This window comes from Mastigoproctus giganteus, chromosome 5 (genome assembly GCF_048544385.1).
Source record: "Mastigoproctus giganteus isolate SK-2022 chromosome 5, ASM4854438v1, whole genome shotgun sequence".
Taxonomy (NCBI): domain Eukaryota; kingdom Metazoa; phylum Arthropoda; class Arachnida; order Uropygi; family Thelyphonidae; genus Mastigoproctus; species Mastigoproctus giganteus.
Genome location: NC_143579.1, coordinates 2,416,252 through 2,434,534, shown reverse-complemented (window position 1 = coordinate 2,434,534; position 18,283 = coordinate 2,416,252). Strand labels below are relative to the sequence as shown.

General features: G+C 37.3%; 1 protein-coding gene across 2 annotated transcripts in view; it reads left to right on the top strand.

The window, feature by feature from the left end:
* Mer (ezrin/radixin/moesin family protein merlin) overlaps positions 1-18,283 on the top strand; it is a 514,590-nt gene that overhangs the window by 95,804 nt on the left and 400,503 nt on the right. For both annotated transcript variants that reach the window (XM_090373044.1, XM_090373043.1), the window contains 2 exons: positions 7,382-7,516; positions 17,363-17,437. In XM_090373044.1, coding sequence (XP_090229170.1) covers positions 7,382-7,516; positions 17,363-17,437 — 210 coding nt within the window. The remainder of the gene's footprint in view (positions 1-7,381; positions 7,517-17,362; positions 17,438-18,283) is intronic.

The window sequence follows — 18,283 nt, the reverse complement described above, 5'->3', positions numbered from 1 at the left end:
CAGCAAATTGGAGTGAAGAAACATAATGATGGGGGATTTTAATTTTCCAGAGATTGACTGGAATTTGTGGTTGGTCACTCGCACACTAGCAATGCTTTTGTGGATTTATTGGATGATTGTTTTCTACATCAGCATGTTCGGGAGGCAACTAGAGGGAGTAATACTCTTGATCTGATTATCAGTAGTGATTCTTCAGGAATTAAGAATCTGCAGAAAGGAACCACTAGATGCCAGTGATCACAGTGTGCTGAAGTGAGGTTTATTCAAAGAGGTAACTACCATCAGGGGTAAAGGGAAGGGTTTTTGCTTTCGTAAAGGTGACTATGGTGGTCTGAAACTATTTAAATTCTATACGTTGGGACCAACTGATAATGTCACCAACAGCAAATTCAAAATGAGAAGCATTCAAAGAATTAATCTTGGAATCTACTAGAATTTTCATACCAACTAAGAAATATGGTTCAAGATTTAGGCCAAAATGGATGTCAGATGAACTAAATAGACATGGCAGAGAAGAAAAATGCATGGGATACATATAAATTAACAGGTGACACAGAAGCCTATGATAGATATAGATATAAGTCTGTAACCAAGTCACAATGGAGGTTAGGCAGGCAAAGGCAGATTACTTGAAATCTTTGGTAAAAGATGCAAAGAAAAACAGCAAATAGTTCTTTTCTTGTGTAAACTCTAAAAGGAAGAGGACGAATCCAGTTGGTCCTTTTGATATTGAGGGTCCAACTGTTGATGATCCTGCTCAGGTAGCTAAGAAACTAAATGAATATTTTGCATCTACATTCACACATGAGGAGTTATTCAGGGAGGGGAATGCCAGAGGTGTATTAAACTTTGGCAGTAAGCTAGACAATCTTGTAATAACTGAGAGTAAAGTGGAGGAGAAATTTTTGAAGATAAACATAAGAAAGGCACCTGGGGTGGATAGAATCTATCCAGTTATATTAAAGGAGGCTGCTAAGGAAGTAAGCAAACCCTTAGCCATAATTGTGGCAGCTTTCTTGGATTCAGGAGAGGTAACTATGGACTGAAAATGTGCAAATGTGATCCCAAAGGAGGATCGAAGGGGGAGACCTGTTAGTTTAACTTCTGTTCCAGGGAAATTAACGGAGGCACTGGTTAAAGAAGCATTGCAGAATCATCTAGAGAAGACTTCAGTTATAGCTTGGACACAGCATTGGTTTGTTAAGGTAAAGGCTTGTCTGACCAATTTGATTGAATACTATGATGTAGTCACAAAGGAACTGGATGCAAAGAATAAATTTTGATATCATATATTTGGATCTTAGAAAGGCTTTTGATACTGTTGCACATGGAAGACTGCTGCACAAATTGGAGCAGTGTGGTATTGGAGGCAAATTGCTGCTATGGATAAAGGGATGGTTGAGTGGGAGAAGACAGAGAGTTGTAATCAATGGACACTGCTCTTAGTGGACTAATGTTATTAGTGGAGTCCCCCGGGGTTCAGTGTTGGATTCATTGTTGTTTTCTGTATTCATTAATGGTATTGATGAAGGTATATCAGGCTTAATGTATAGGTTTGTAGACGATAAAAAGGTTAGCAGGGTTGTTAATGACAGTATACATATGGGAAGCAGTAATCCCAGAGTAATGTATCAACTGTGTGGTACTACACTGACAGAGTTAGGAAGTGAAAAGGACTTGGGGGTAATTGTGCTGGCAGATATGAAGTTCTCTGAGCAGTGTAGATGGGCTGCAAGAGTAGCTCATGGTGTTTTGTCAATGGTATACAGGAATTTTTCTAGCAGGGATAAGGAGGTGATTAATCCCTTGTATAAGGCAATGGTTAGACCACACCTTGAGTACTGTATACAGGTCTGGAGGCCTCATTTCAAGAAGGAACGAATACTGAGTTGCTGGAACGAATACCGAGAAGGGCAACAAGATTAGTGAATGGAACAAAGGGTTGCTATTACGAAGAAAGGCTTAAGTTTTGCAAATTACAGTGTCTGGAGACTAGGCACCGGTGAGGTGATCTGATAGAGGTGTATAAAGCTTTGAATGGTTTGAGCATGTTCAATGCTGATCGGATTCTTCCTCTTGCCCAGAATAATTGCCTTAGAGGGCATAAATTCAAATTGAGGAAAGGCAATTGTAGGATCGATTGTGGTTTGCCTATAGTCAGCAGGTGGTTGATTGCTGGAACAAACTTCCATCTATCTTTGTAGAAGTTGATAGCTTAAACAGATTGAAGGCAGAACTGGACAAACATTTGGAACGGGTGGATGAGTTTAATGAGAAGGGGGTGTGCATTTTTTTTTTTTTTTTTTGGCTGATGCTATATATAATCTTGCTTTATTGCCTCATGTGCCCTTCCTAATGCTAATGTTAGATGCAGATTACTGCATATGGTAGCAATAACCAAAGAGAAACATACCAACTGTGTGGTACCACCTTCAGGGAAATGGAAAGTGAAAAAGACCTGGGGGTAGCTGTGCAGTCAAATATGAAGTTTGCTGAGCAGTGCAGATGGGCTGCTAAGGCAGATCAATGGAGTCTTGTCAATGATATATAGGAATTTTGCTAGCAGGGACAGCGAGGTGATTATCCTGTTATACAAGGCAATGGTTAGGCCACACCTAGAGTACTGTGTACAGGTCTGGAGGCCTGTACACTTTTAGGAAAGATGTAGAGTTGCTGGAACGAGTAGAACAAAGGCAACAAGATTGGTGAGGGGAACAAAGGTGTGCTCTTATCAAGAAAGGCTTAAGTTTTTCAAAGTTCTGCTCCTTGAGAGTAGGCATCTGCGAGGTGATCTGATTGAGGTGTATAAGGCCTTGAATGGGTTGACCAAGCTGAATGTTGATGGGATTGTTCCTCTTGCTCAGATTAAGAACCTGAGGGGGGGGGGGGGCACAGATTCAAATTGAGGAAAGCCAGTTGTTCGGAAATTTGCCTTCTATCTTTTGTGGAACAGACTTCTATCTTTTGTTGTGGAAGTTGGCATTTGGAATGAATGGAGGGGTGAAATGAGAGGCGGGTTTTTTTTTGGGTTGATGCTGAATAAGCTTGCTTTCTTGCATCGTATGCGTCTATTAATGCTAAGTTATTTTCTATTTTTCTCGTAGTTATCAAAAAATCATTTAAGCGCCCCATCATATAAAATTTGATGTACATCTTACAATCCCTATCTCTAAATGGTTGGAAAGGCATGCCAAAAGTTTATCAAACTTCTGGATCCCTTTTCAGCCCAATATTAATGAAACTTGGGATGTTTCTAAAATATATTTCTATATGAACCATATTTAAAATTCCAAGACATTCCATCCTCTGGGATCAAGTTGTCAAAGTGCAGTCAGATTGGTTGCAAAGACAATAGCTGCCTCTGCATATATGCGGACATGCTTAAATATCACTCCCCAGAACCTCACACTGTGAAAATACACTGTGAAGAACCCACTGCTGAAAGGGTTAAAACTTACACACACAGTACACCATTCACCTTGAAAATACATTGCCCTCTGTGCACTGATATATTTCCAAAATGTGTAAATTGGTTAATGTCATATAGCTATTTGTTTACCATTAGTTGAGGCATATGATGCAAGAAAGCAAGCAGCATCAGCCAAAAAAAAAAACCTTTCCATTTCACCCATCTGGTCACTCCAAATGTTTGTCTAGTTCCACCTTAAATTTATTTAAGCTATCAACTTCCACAACAACAGATGGAAGTGTGTTCCAGCAATCAACTACCCGCTGGCTAAAGGCAAACTTCCGCGCATCTATTCTAGAACTGTCTTTCTTCGATTTGAATCTATGCCCCCTCAGGTTCTTAATTTGAGCTAGCGAAACTATTCCTTCAGCATTGAGCCTGCTCAAACCATTCAAGGCTTTATACACCTCAATCAAATCACCTCACATGGGCCTAGTCTCCAGCTGCTGCAACTTGCAGAATTTAAGCCTTTCTTTGTTCTTCTCATCAGTCTTGTTTCACTTCCCTGTACTCGTTCTAGCAACTCTACATTCTTCATAAAATGAGGCCTAAAGACCTGTATACGGTACTCAAGGTGTGACTTGACCATTGCCTTACACAAAGGGATACTCACCTCCTTGGCTCTGCTAGCAAAATTCCTGTATATCATTGACAAAACTCCATGACCTGCTCTGGCAGCCCATCTGCACTACTCAGAGAACTTCATATCTGACTGCACAATTACCTCCGAGGTCTTTTTCATTCTCCAGATCCCTGAGTATGGTACCACGCAGTTGGTACATTTCTCTTGGGTTACTGCTACCCATATGGAGTACTTTGCATTTGTCAATGTTAAACTTGAGGTACCACTTCTCAGCCCATCTGCCTAATTTTTTGGATCCTTACAGTAGTATACTGTCTTTCTGTCATTAACAACCCACCCTGCCAACCTTTGTATCATCTGCAAATTTGGACATTAGGCCTGATATACCATCATCAATATCATTGATAAATGCACAAAACAATAGTGGACCCAGCACGAACCCTGGGGGACTCCACTAATAACATTTGTCAATGTAGAGCAGTTACATTGACTGCTCTACATTGACATTTATTACGACATTCTGCCATCTCCCACTCAGACATCCCTTTATCCATTGCAGGTAATTGCCCTTAATGCCATACTACTCCAATTTTTACAGCAGTTCTCCATGTGCAACAGTATCAAAAGCTTTCCTGAAATCCAAGTATATGATATCAAAATTATTTTTTGCATCCAGTTCCTTTGTGACCACATCATAGTATCCAATCAAATTGGTGAGACAAGGCTTCCCTTTAATAAACCCATGCTGTGTCTGAAGTATACTACTGTCTTGTCTAGGTGATCCTGTATCACCTCTTTAACCAGTGACTCCATTATTTTCCCCCGAAACAGAAGTTAAACTAACAGGTCTATAATTATTTGTGTCACTCTTTGAACCCCCTTCGTGAATTGGGGATACATTTGCACATCTCCAGTCCATGGGGACCTCTCCTGACTCTAAAGAAGCTCTCATAATTATTGCTAAGGGTTTGCTTACTTCCCTTGTTCCTCCTTTATTTCATTATAACTGGATAGATTCCATCTTCCCCAGCTGCCTTTTTTATGTTTAACTTCAACAATTTCTCCTCCAATTTGCTCTCACTTATTACAAAATCATTTATCTTCCTGTTAGAGTTTGATAAACATCTGGCATTCCCCTCCTTGAATAACTCTTCAAGAGTGAATGTAGATGCAAAATACTCATTGTTTTTCCTTACTTGAGCAGGATCATCAGTAATCGAACTATCTATGTTAAGTGGACCCATCTGATTCATCCCCTTCCTTCTAGAGTTTACATACGTAAAGAAATCTTTGTTTTTCTTTGTGTCCTTTGCCAAAGATTTCTCATTATCTGCCTTCGCCTACCTAACCTCCTTTGTGACTTGATTACAGACTAGCTTATATCTGCTGTAGACTTCTGTGTCGTCTGATAATTTATATGCATCCCATGCATTTTTCTTTTCTGCCATGAGCCTCATTAACTCATCCGACATCCATTTAGGCCTGATCCTTGAACAGTATTTTTTAGTTGGTGTGAAAAGCCTTGTAGTCCCCAAGATTAACTCCCTGAAGGCTTCCCATTTAGAATTCACCGTTGGTAGAATCATCATCATCAGTTGATCCCACTGTATAGAATTTAAAAACTGCATGAGACCACTGTGGTCACTTTTACGAAAACAGAAACCCTTTCCTTTACCCTTGATGGTAATTATATCTTTAAGTAAATCCCACCAGTAAACTGTGATCACTGTCACCTAGTGGTTCCTTTCTCTGCAAATTATTAATGCATGAATAATCACTGCTGATAATCAGATCAAAGGTATTACTCCCTCTGGTTGCCCCCCTCGAACATGTTGCTGTAGAAAGCAATCCTCCAATAAATCCACAAAATCCTTGCTAGTATGTGTATGATTAACCCACAAGTTCCAGTCAATATTTGGAAAGTTAAAAGCCATTCTGATTTACTGGCCCCTTCTATTTCTTTGCACAACTGTTCATTGTACTTATCAGAGTCATTACACCTATAACATATTCTTACTCTCATTTTCCCCTTCCCAGTGTTTGTCACACCAAATAGACTTAACATTACACTGTCCGCCGGCGCCTCCATAGCCAGGTGGGAAGGAGCAGCAGTGCGTAGCACACGCTTCGTGATTAGACCGGGGTTCGAGCCTGTCACCACCAAATATGGAGGATGCGGAAAGGTCAAGGAATGACCACCGCATACCCCGGAGCAATATGGCCTTAGTTGCTAATTCTCCTAAAAACCAAATAACAAACAAACACTGTCCGCCTGTGTAAACTGGATGTACTTCCTTAGATTTTGTGTTTCTTAACTAACAGCATAACCTCTCCTCCCTTCCTACCCTGTCTGTCCTTTCTGTACACATTGTACTACCCAAATTCCAATTCTGCACTTATATCTGTGTGACACCGTGTCTCTGATATCCCAACAATATCTGCTTTTGATGTCTTGATCAACTCTTCAAGTTCATCACTGCTGAAAGGGTTAAAACTTGCACGCACTATGCCATTCACCTTGAAAATAATTGCCCTCTGGGCACTGATATGTTTCCAAACTGTGTAAATTGGTTAATGTCATATGGCTATTTGTTTATGCATTGTAAATAATGCTTTGTGTTTGTGGCAACCGTTCATAAAAGTTATGAACTTTTAAAATAATTAAGAATCATAATTAGTAATTTTTAACACTACCAACTGAGTATGTCACCTGTATTTCCCTTGAATCCTCCCACTTCATTGTAGCCATTATATTTAGTTATTGTTGAACCAATGTTCTAGCACATTTTTGCCCCATTCAGTGGAGGATAACATTATGACTTACTCCAGAAAGAACATAGTTTTCCAGTGAAGTCAGTGGTGTATGTTGGGGAGAGAAGAGAGTGTGGTGATTTTGACCCCCAATGCCACCGTAAGCAAGTTGACAGGGATGCAGTTTGGTTTGAAAAAATTGCTTGTCCAATTTAGTAAAACAAAACAAAAAAAAAAAAAAAAAAAACTGCAATCATTATTAACCCACTGCAGAATGGAAGCCTCCTCAACGATTTACATTGAGGAAATGGACCATAATCTTCCATGCTGGTCCAGTGCAGGTTGGCAGATCAACAGTATTTAGCAATCAAGGGCTTGAACCCAAGTCTACTTAAAGAGTGAGTGCTACTGCTCTCCCACTCTTGACCACTCTGCTATGGAAGCCTTTAGTAAAATATATTAATTATTAATTTATTTAAATCTCATACCTTAAAATTGGTCAAAGCATTCATATTAAATTGGTTAGTTATTATATTTGTTATACCAGTCTACAACTGTATGTTTTGTTTTATGTGTAGAATAAAAAAGAAAGTGAACTATGGTTGGGAGTGACTGCCTTGGGTTTGAATATTTATGAAAGGAATAATAAGCTTACACCAAAAATTACATTTCCATGGAGTGAAATTAGGAATATATCATTTGATGATAAAAAAGTAAGTACAATTACTTTTTGTTTTAATTTCACAATTAGACATTTCCATATTTAATTGCATGGGTCAATAGAAAAATCTTAACTATGGCATTCTAGGACCTAACTAAAATATTTTATAAGACATAAAAGAAATCTTTTACACTTTTGAATTATGCATAGTATTGTGTTTTGTATAAAATTTATGCGATGCATAGACATATGTATCTAAGAGGAAATGTAAACTGAAAGGAAAGTGGAAGAGAAATTGTTGAAGTCAACCATAAGAAAGGCACTTGAGGTGGATGGGATCTATCTAGTTATATTAAAGGAGGCAAGTAAATCCATAGCCTTAATTATGAGAACATCTTTAGATTCAGAGGAAGTCCCCTCAGACTGGAGATGTGCAAATGTATCCAGAATTCACAGGGGTTGGTCAAAGCATTCATATAACACGAGTAATTGGCGCTTCCGTAGCCAGGTGGGCAGGAGCAGTAGTGCTTAGCACACACTTCTTGATTAGACCGGGGTTTGAGCCTGTATCCACCAAATACGGAGGATGCGGAAAGGTCAGGGAATGACCACCTCATATCCCAGGAGCAATATGGCCTTAGTTGCTGCTCCTAAAATCCAAATAACAAACAAACAAACACGAGTAATTAGAGATCTGTTAGCTTGAACTTATGTTCCAGGAAAATAATGGTGTCACTGGTTAAAGAAGTAACGAAGACTATCTAGACAGGATGCAGTTATCCTTCAGACACAGCATGGGTTTGTTAAGGGGAAATTGATACTACAATGCAGTCAGAAAGGAATTGGGTGCAAAAAATAATTTTGATATCATGTACTTGGATTTCAGGAAATATTTTGACTCTGTTGCACACAAAAAACTGCTGTAAAAATTGGAGTAGTGTGGCATTAAGGGAAGTTACTGCTGTATATAAAGGTATGGCTGAGTGGGAGAAGAAAGAAAGTGGTTATCAATGGACACTGCTTTTCATTTAATAATGTTATTAGTGGATTCCCCAGGATTCAGTGCTGGGCCCATTGTTGTTTTCTATATTTATTAATGATATTGATGAAGGCACATCAGGCTTAATGTCCAAGTTTGCAGGTGATATAAAGGTTGTCAAGGTGATTAACGACAGCAATGAGGGTATAGTACTGAAACAAGATCTAAGAAAATTAGCAGATAGGCTGAGAAGATGGCAGTTGAAGTTTAATCTTGACAAATGCAAGGTACTGCATATGGGTAGCTGTAAACCCAGAGTCATGTACCAACTACTGTTGTACTACACTCAGGGTAGTGGAAAATGAAAAACACCTGGGGTTAATTGTGCATCAGATATGGAGTTCTGTGAGTAGTGCAGACAGGATGCCAGGACAGCTCGTGGGGTTTTGTCATGATATACAGAAATTTTGCTAGGGGGGATAAGGAGGTGATTATCCCATTGTATGAAGCAGTGGTCAGGCCACACCTTGTACTGCATACAGGTCTGGAGGCCTCATTTTAGGAAGGATGTAGAGCTGCTGGAATGAGTACAGGGAAGGGCATGGAAATTAATAAGCAGAACAAAGAGGTGTGTGTGTGCCCTTACCAAGTTCTGCAAATTTCAGCATCTAGAGACTATGCACTTGCAAGGTGATTAGACTGAGGGGTTTAATTCTTTGAATGGATTGAGCAAGCTCAGTGCTAATGGGATTCTTTGTTCAGACTATGCCCGTGAGGGAGCATAACTTCAAATTGAGGAAGGATAATTGCAGAATAGATATGCAGAAGTTTTTCTTTAGACAGCAGGTTATTGATTACTGGAATAAACTTCCTGTTTTTGTGGAAGTGGATAGCTTAAATAAATTCAAGAAAGAACTAGATAAACTATGGGAGGGGAAGAATGGATAGAGGAAATGGGAAGGTTTTTTTTTTTTTTTTTTTGGCTGATGCTCTATAAGCTTGCTTTCTTGCATCATTTACCACTACTATACTAATATTGAGTGATATTTGTGTTTTGGTACTTCAGCATTTTTTTTTTTTATATATTTTAAAGTATAACATCCTTTAATAGATTTCCATCATATCTTTCCCTATTTTTGTTGCCTTTGTTGAATGTTAATTTATTAATAAATATTTGGGTGAAGGTATATATTTTAGATATACGATGGACATTTGAAAAGTTTGTGGCTTATGTATGAAAGGGTAGTGAAAAAATATGTTAAAAATTTACTTAATGTATATCATTTCAAATAGTTATCCAAGTTTCGTGCAGTTTCAGAAACATCTTTTTTTAATTACAGGTCTTGAAGTCAAAATTATGTGAATGAAGAAAGATGGACAAAATCAGTAATGCGCAGTCATCCAATATTTAGGAGGTGCCTCTGTATATCAGGTGGGAAGGAGCAGCAGCAGCAGCAGCAGCAGTACGTAGCACACGCTTCTTGATAAGACCGGGGTTCCAGCTCATCACCACCAAATACGGAGGATGCGGAAAGGTCAGGGAATGACCACCGCATATCCCGGAGCAATATGGCCTTAGTTGCTAATGCTCCTAAAAAAAACCAAATAACAAATAATAACAACCAATATTTAGGGAAAAAAGGGTCTAATGTCAAAAGCAATTCTTGAGGATATGATTAGAACACTGGCAGAGGATGCTCCTTTATATTTCATGGATAAGAAGTGGGGAGGGAGCAGAATTTAAAGGGAGGAGGGAGAGCCTGGAAAGTGATCCATGATATGGAAGACCTGCAATGTCCATCACTTTAGAAGTTCTTGACAGTGTGCATGTGATGCAAGAAAGCGAGGCATGTGATGCAAGAAAGCAAGTGTGTGAGCTTATGTAGTATCAGCCAAAAAAAAAACAATTTCACACAACTATCCCCTCTAAAAGTTTATCTAGTTCCTCTTTGAATTTATTTAAGCTATCAACTTCCACGACATATGGAAGTTTGTTCCAGCAATTAACCACTCATTGACTAAAGGCAAATTTCCTCCTCCACATCCAGTTCCTTTGTGACCACATCATAGTATCTAATCAAATTAGTCAGCCAAGACTTCCCCTTAAGAAACCAATGCTGTGTCTGAAGTATAACTGCACTCTTGTCTAGATGATCCGGCAGCACTTTTTTAACCAGTGACTCCATTATTTTTCCTGGAACAGAAGTTAAACTAACAGGTCTGTAATTACTCTTCTCACCCTTTGATACCCTTTGTGAATTGGGGATCATCATTATCAGCCATTTTCAATCCACTGCAGGATGAAGGCCTCTCCAGCAACTTTCCAGTTCCTTCTGTTTTGAGCACTGGCCATCCATTTACTACTCAAACTCATGAATTTAATCTGTCCATCTCTGCCTTTGTCTTCCAGGTTTTCTTCTAGCTCCTCTTGGGTACCATTCTGTTATTTTCTTAGTCCATCTGTCATCATGTCTTCGAGCTATGTGTCCTGCCCAAGACCATTTTAGTTTTGATAAGATTGTCCTTTTCTTGAGTTTGCTGCCTAATCCATGTGTTTCTCTTCTTATCTAACAGTCTGATTCCCAATATAATTCGTTCCATTCTTCGTTTTGTAGTTCTCAGCTTCTCTTCCATTCTTTTGGTGAGTGCCCAAGTTTCACTTCCATAAGTCATGGTGGGGAGTATACATTGATTCATTATTTTACGTTTTAGACAAACTGGGATATTGCTCTTCAGTATGTGACTATATTTCCTGAATGCTATCCATCCAAAATTTATTCTTCTCTTGACTTCCAGCCATTTATCATTATTACAGCTAATAACTTGTCCCAGATAAGTATATAACTCCGCCTTTTCAATTACTGCTCCTTCAATCATTATTTCCCTTTCCATGGCATACTTGTTCATCATTACTTTTGTTTTAGCCATTTCATCTTTAGTCCAAAATCCTTACTAACTGTGCATAACTGATTAAGATTTTCCTCTAATTCTTTGGGATCATGGCTTATAACCACAATGTCATCTGCAAATCGTAAATGGATTAGGTACTCTCCGTTCACATTGACTCCTTTCTGCAACCAGTCTAATCTTCTGAAAGCTTCCTCAAGGGCAGCAGTAAACAGCTTTGTAGATATTGTGTCTCCTTGTCAAACTCCTTTCTCGATTTTAAATTTGCTACTGTCTTTGTCTAGTCTAATAAAGGAGGTAGCACTCTCATATATTTTCTTCAAAATCATAATATATGGGGTATATATGCCTTGTCTTTCCAGTGCCTTATGCTGTATGGAGTCAAATGCCTTTTCATAATCCACAAATTCCAGGCATAATGGTGTTTGATATTCATTTGCTTTCTCCATTAGCTGTGATATTACGTGAAGGTGATCCATAGTTGAGAATCCTGTCCTAAAGCCAGCTTGCTCTTTCGGTTGATTCTCATCAAGTATTCTTTCTAATCTGTTAGTAATGACCCTTGTGAACAACTTGTAGATGTTGGATAACAAGCTAATTGGTCTATAATTTTCAATTTCTGATTTATCTCCTTTCTTATGTAGCAAAACTATGATTGCATTATTCCACTGCTTAGGCGTCACACCTTTTCTAATGCACTTTGTGAAGAGCCTTGCCAGTTTTTGTGTTATGTCTCTTCCTCCCAATTTTAACAACTCTACAGTAACTTCATCTTCCCCCGGCGCTTTCCGATTCTTCATTTTCTTCAATGCATGTTCTACCTCATCAGGAAGAATATTGGGTATGTCATATGTGTTGCTACTTTGCAATCCATCTTCCCCACTGCTGGTATCATTCCCTCGCTCCTTGTACAATTCTCTATAGTAGTCTTCTGCTATTTGAATTATGCCTTCTCTGCTGTTTATAAGTACACCATCGCTATTCTTCAGTTTCAGTATCATTTGTCTTTCTGTATTACTGCTCAAGGCTGTTGATTTAAATCCTTTGTTTTCCCTTAATGCTTGTTCTACTTTTCTTGTGTTAAATCTTCTTATGTCCTCTCTGAGTCTCTTTCTAATGGCTTTGCATAACTCAGTATACTCAATTTTCTCCCTGTCAGTGTTTTTCTTGCTCTTCATTTGTCGTCTTCGGTTCATCATGACAAGTGTTTCTTGACTAATTTTTTCTTCTTTGGATTTCTGTTTCCTTATAGGTTTCTTGGGCTTTATCACTTTCAGAAAGTTGTAATATTCCTTGTCGATATCTTGGCCCTGAGCAGTCTGCAGAAGCTCAAACTTGTTCTTACGTTCCAGTACATACTTCTTTTTCTCCTCCTCTGTTATCTCAAAGACCTTTGTATTATTTACTCGAGTCAGTTTTTTCCTTTCCTTTCCTACATCTATATCAAGTGTACATCTTACCATTCTGTGATCACTTCCAACATTTACCTTATTCAGGACGGTAACATCATTCACAATATATCTTCTGTTAGTGAAGATGAAGTCGATTTCATTAGTTGTTAATCCATTTGGACTCTTCCATGTCCACTTTCTGTTCACCCTTTTCTTGAAAAAAGTGTTCATTACTGACAGTCCTTGAAATTCTGCAAATTCCACAAGTCTTTCACCTCTTTTATTTCTTTCACCAATTCCAAAATTTCCTATAATTCCTCTTTCTGCACTGTTTTGCCTTTTTCCAACCTTAGCATTGAAGTCCCCCATAATAATAGTGTAGTGGGTTTTCTGCTCATCTAGAAGACTCTCAATTTCGGTGTACATTTCTTCAACCTCTTCATCATCATGGCTCGATGTTGGTGCATAAATCATTATAATCTTTAGCTTGTACCTCTTAGAAATCTAGAGTATTAGTCTTGACACTCTTGGTGATGTACTTTTGAATTCCAAAATGTTGTTTTTAAAATCTTTATGGACCAGAAACCCAACTCCACCTTCACTCCTTTCACTGTTTCCATTGGTGTACAGCAGATTTCCACTTGGTAAACTTATAAGTGATTCATTTCTTCTTCTTGTTTCAGCCAAACTGATGATATTCCAATTCACATTTTCTAATTCCTTTTCCAGCTCTAATATCCTGTCTTCACCGATGAGTGATCGTACGTTATAACAGGCCAAGTTCAGTTTCCGTGCATGGCAGCCTGGTCGTACCCAGAGATTCTTAGCACCCTCTGCTTCCGCTCGGATCCTCTCGCTGCCGTAAGAGGGAGAGTGAAAGCTGCTGGGGACTGAGGGCCATTTGTATTGTTGTGCTCTCATATGCTGGAGTGTTTGGTCTTTTCTTCTTCACACTGACCAGGCGTCTTGAAGGGAATTCGGGATACATTTGCACATCTCCAGTCCTTATTGATTTCCTCTGAGTCCAAGGATGCTCTCATAAGTGCTTGATGTGTGACAGTTCAGTACATTACCAGCATCCTTGGCATCTAATCAGAATGTGTGGAGCACATAATAACAGAGATCTTGTTTTGAAGACTGTATCAGTGTGATGGGTCCCAAAGTTGACAGAAGATCAAAAATGCACAAGGGTTGTCGTGTCAAGTGAACATTTGCATAATTTTATACAGATCCAGCAAATTTTCTTGCAAAGTTTTTGACTATGGATGAGACATATGTCCATCACTTTCAGCTAGAGACAAAGGGGTAGCCCCAACTATGTAAACACAATTCTTCTTGCCATAGAAGGAACAGAAAGCCAAGTCTGTACCTTCTATGGCAAGGTGATGGCATTGATTTTTTGCAATGCTGATGGAGTGTTGCTAGTGGATTACCTTCAGAAAGGCCAAAGTTTTAGGGGCATATTGCACAGACCTTGTGAGGCATTTGATTAAAAAAAACATCAAAGATAAATGATCAAGAAAACTCAGCAAAGGAGTCTTGTTTCACCAGGACAATGCACCCAGTGGCATAGCAAGGGAGGGTCAGCGGCACGGTCTGCTCCAGATGCCAGCCAGAAAGGCGTGCCATCACTTGAAAATATGAGAAGGATAATATGAACTTTAAGAAAACAATTTCAACTTTTTTTTAAAAATTTATCTTTCTCCACTTACACTTACAGTTGTTAGTTGAAATTTTTATTTGAACCAATTTAATTAACTACAAGATACTTTGATTTTTATATTAACCAGCTGTGACTGTAATATTTGCATTTAAATTTTTGATATGTTATTAAGCACATAAAACTGGGGATCACAACAATAATCATCCTTTACAAATGCATTTAGTTTAACCACAGTTTTTTTACAAAGTTCGTCTTACAAGTCATTAAATTAGTACCACATTTTTGCTGAGCAGATTTATAAGAAGTATACAGGCGAGCTTTTGTATTTCCTGAAAACTCATTTTTCATTTTCATTTCTACTTATTTTGAGATATTTTCTTTTTTTTAATGAACTACTTATATGTAGGCCATACATATAAGTACTCACAGGAAATGATCCTCCACTGTGCATGCACTGTTTGTAACCATTATCAGTAAAGCACATTTTTATTGAATGTAGCTTGTTCAACACTGCCCGACAGTGTACTTTTAGCTCCATCTCAAACCTTATGTCATTCAGCAGCATCATAGGCAATGACACAGAACTCGCTAAATTTTTCACTTATTTGAAACAAATTCAAATGTATGATCGATTCTAATTGCTGGCAGAGCAAGTATCACATGGACTCACACTTATTTTGATAGGCACAATATGGCCTATGTAGCCCTTGCGCCAGAAACTCCCACAACAACAACATATAAGTACAAAATGAAACGAAATTGACCCAGCAGATTTCAACAGAGAAAAGCAAAGAAAGCAAGAGAAGAAGTTATTCAAGCAATGTCTGAATCACTGTTGAAGTATGTTACACCTTTGACATCTAGTGCAATAGATATTCAGCATGATAAATTAGAAGATCAAGTACAAGAGTCATCTTTTCAAGAGGATCTAACAGAGAAAGTTATCAACTAGTGGAGAAGAATCTAGATACTTATTCATCCATTAGGGGAGAAGAATCTAGTGAAAATACACGAGCAGAGATTAGATTCTAAAAAGTAAGAGGAAATAAACATATTTTTAAAGTATTTCAATGTTGCTTTTTGGCCTATCTAGGTACCAGATAACTTTAATTTATTTTATTAAGAAAGACAGCGAATATTTTGAAATAAGGATGGACCTTTTGAAACTGTTGAAAGAGCAAAAGAAAAAATTAAAGGGACATGTCAACAGCTAACAACTTCCTGGTTTTATAAGACACTGCCGAACAGAGAAAAAATTTTAAGAATATGGATGGTTTATTTATCATCATCATCAGGAAATTTATTTTACTTTTGCTTCAAATTATTTTCATTGGAGAATAAAGAAATCAAAATTATAACTTTATCATGGAATTTAAAACTTAGTGGAAATTAAACCGAAAGGTTTCTGACCATGAAAATAGTGAATAGCATCTTCCACTTCTCCAATTGCTTGGAGAAGTGGAAACCTTGGGAAGTGCAGAGTTGAAGTTTCAACAAACTATTGACCACATTCATCAGAGACCATTGGATAAAGAAAGAAAGAAATGGATAGATGTTTTACATCGGCTTTTAGATGTAATCTTATTTCTGGCTCATCAGAATCTTCCTTTTCTTGGACACGATGAATCCATATTTTCTACAAATAAGGGAAATTTTAGAGAAATAGCAGAGTTGCTATCAAATTATTACCCCATTTTGAAAGTAAATATTTTAAGAATTCAATATTCATCTGATAAGAAAAAAACCTTCATATTTATTGTCAGAGATTCAAAATGATTTTATTAATATTTTAGGAAATTATACGAGAGAAAAAACTGGTTGGTGATAATATAAAACAAGCTAAATATTTTGAAATAAAGCAAGCTAAATATTTTGAAATAAAACAAGCTAAATATTTTGAAACAGTACACCACACATATTCCACACTGACCAAATGTGTGAAGTAATTAGATATGTTCACATTGTAGGTGACAAGGTTGATGGGACGGGGTCATTTTTAGGCTTCTTTCCCATTGTGGGAAAGACTGCTGCCAAACTCACAGAATAAAATTTGAATAATTTTGAATTGGATGGACTGTATATAAATCTGTACCGTGGTCATGGCTACAACAATACAGTATCCATGGCAGGAATTCATGGTGGTGTCCAATCTAAAACCAAGGAAATTAATCCCAAAGCATTGTTATTATCACCCATATGTGATTTTTTCTTTTTTAAGCTCTTTCTTTCTGGCACGAAATTCTACAAAAAGTTAATCTTACACAAAAGCCTGGAAAAATGTTTCTCTTATTGATTTTCACTTTTTGGATCTCTTTTTGTTATTATATTAAATACTATATAAATATGCTATACTTTATTCACTGAATTTTTAACATGCAAAATGTTCCTTAGTTTTTGTGATTTCTTAAAATCAGTTTTAAGACTTTTTTCAAGTTTATAATGTTATTTAGGGGATGACACCAAAAGGATCCACTGTGGGTGCAAAAGATTGCAGCTACACCACTGAATGTGCCTGCTCACAAGTCTGTCATTGCCATGGCTACACTGCTTCAATTGGCCTCGAAATTTTGGACCCTCCTTCATATTCACTGGATCGAGCATCATTGGACTTTCATCTATTTCCAAATTTAAAAAAAAAATACATGGCTGGCTTCCATTTTCGCAAAAACAGTAATGTCAATAATGGATTTCTGGAGGCCCAAGAGAAAACTTTGTTTGCAACTGGAATCATTGTATTGCAGCATCGGTAGCAAAAGTGTATTGATTCCAAAGGGGACTATGTTGAAAAGTAACATGTTGACTCATAGAAGCCCTTCATACTAAGGCTGTGCACTTTTCAAATGTCCCTTGTATTTCCATAATTTCATAAATTCATTTAATATTAATTTAACTGGCCTGCAATTTCAGTAGTTGAAATTATTTACAAAGTATTTAGTTGCTTTTTTTTTTTTTTTTTAGTTTACTATCAAACCAGTGGATAAAAATGCACCCTCATTTCAGTTTTACTCATCAAAGATTCGTATGAATAAATTGGTAAGTAGATTTTTGAAACTTTATGTTGTAATGTAGAACTTTAATGTACATAAACAGATATGGCCTTGAAATTAATATTTTTGTATAAATTAATTTTTTTTTTTGCATTAATTAATTTTCATAGTACTTTGGGATGTAGATAAAATATTTATGAAGCAGAGGCAAACCTTAGTTCTAGATGTCAAAAATGTAGATGTAGCTGCAGCAAACAATTGTTAATTACTAGATTTTAGGATCATTGCTTCTCCTTTTGTAACATCTGTGGATGAAATTGAACTGTTCTAAATCTTCGGAAGTCCCCTCCTCAACCCCCTTCCCCCATCATCACTGGCTGGGGAGTAGTACACAGGCCTTGCTATTCCTCTTCTTTAGTGAACATGAAAATGAACCTGAAAATATAACCACAGATCTTATGTTGAAAAACAAATTTATGTTTTGCTCTGAAAATCAATGGTTCATTTTTGGCAATAATTTCACTCACTGGCATCAGTTGTTTGAGCTCAAAATAAGAACAAGTAATATTTTAAAGCATTTAGGCACAAAGTTTTCATTTTTATAATTTTTTCAAAATGCCACAAAAAAAATTTCACTCAAAATATCACTACAAATTTTGTGTAAGAGAGCAGGCAGGTAGAGGAAACCTTGCACACTTTTCGCACACACAGTAAGTTTAGATAAGAAGGATAAGTTAAATGTGAAGTATTTTGAACAAATTTGGCATTTCCTAAATATGGAATTTGTAAATATAATTTGCACCCTCCATTAAGTATTTTATTTCTAGACTTTAAAAATTATATATTAGTGATATCATATTATCTATTTACTTATTCACTTTGCTTAATAAAT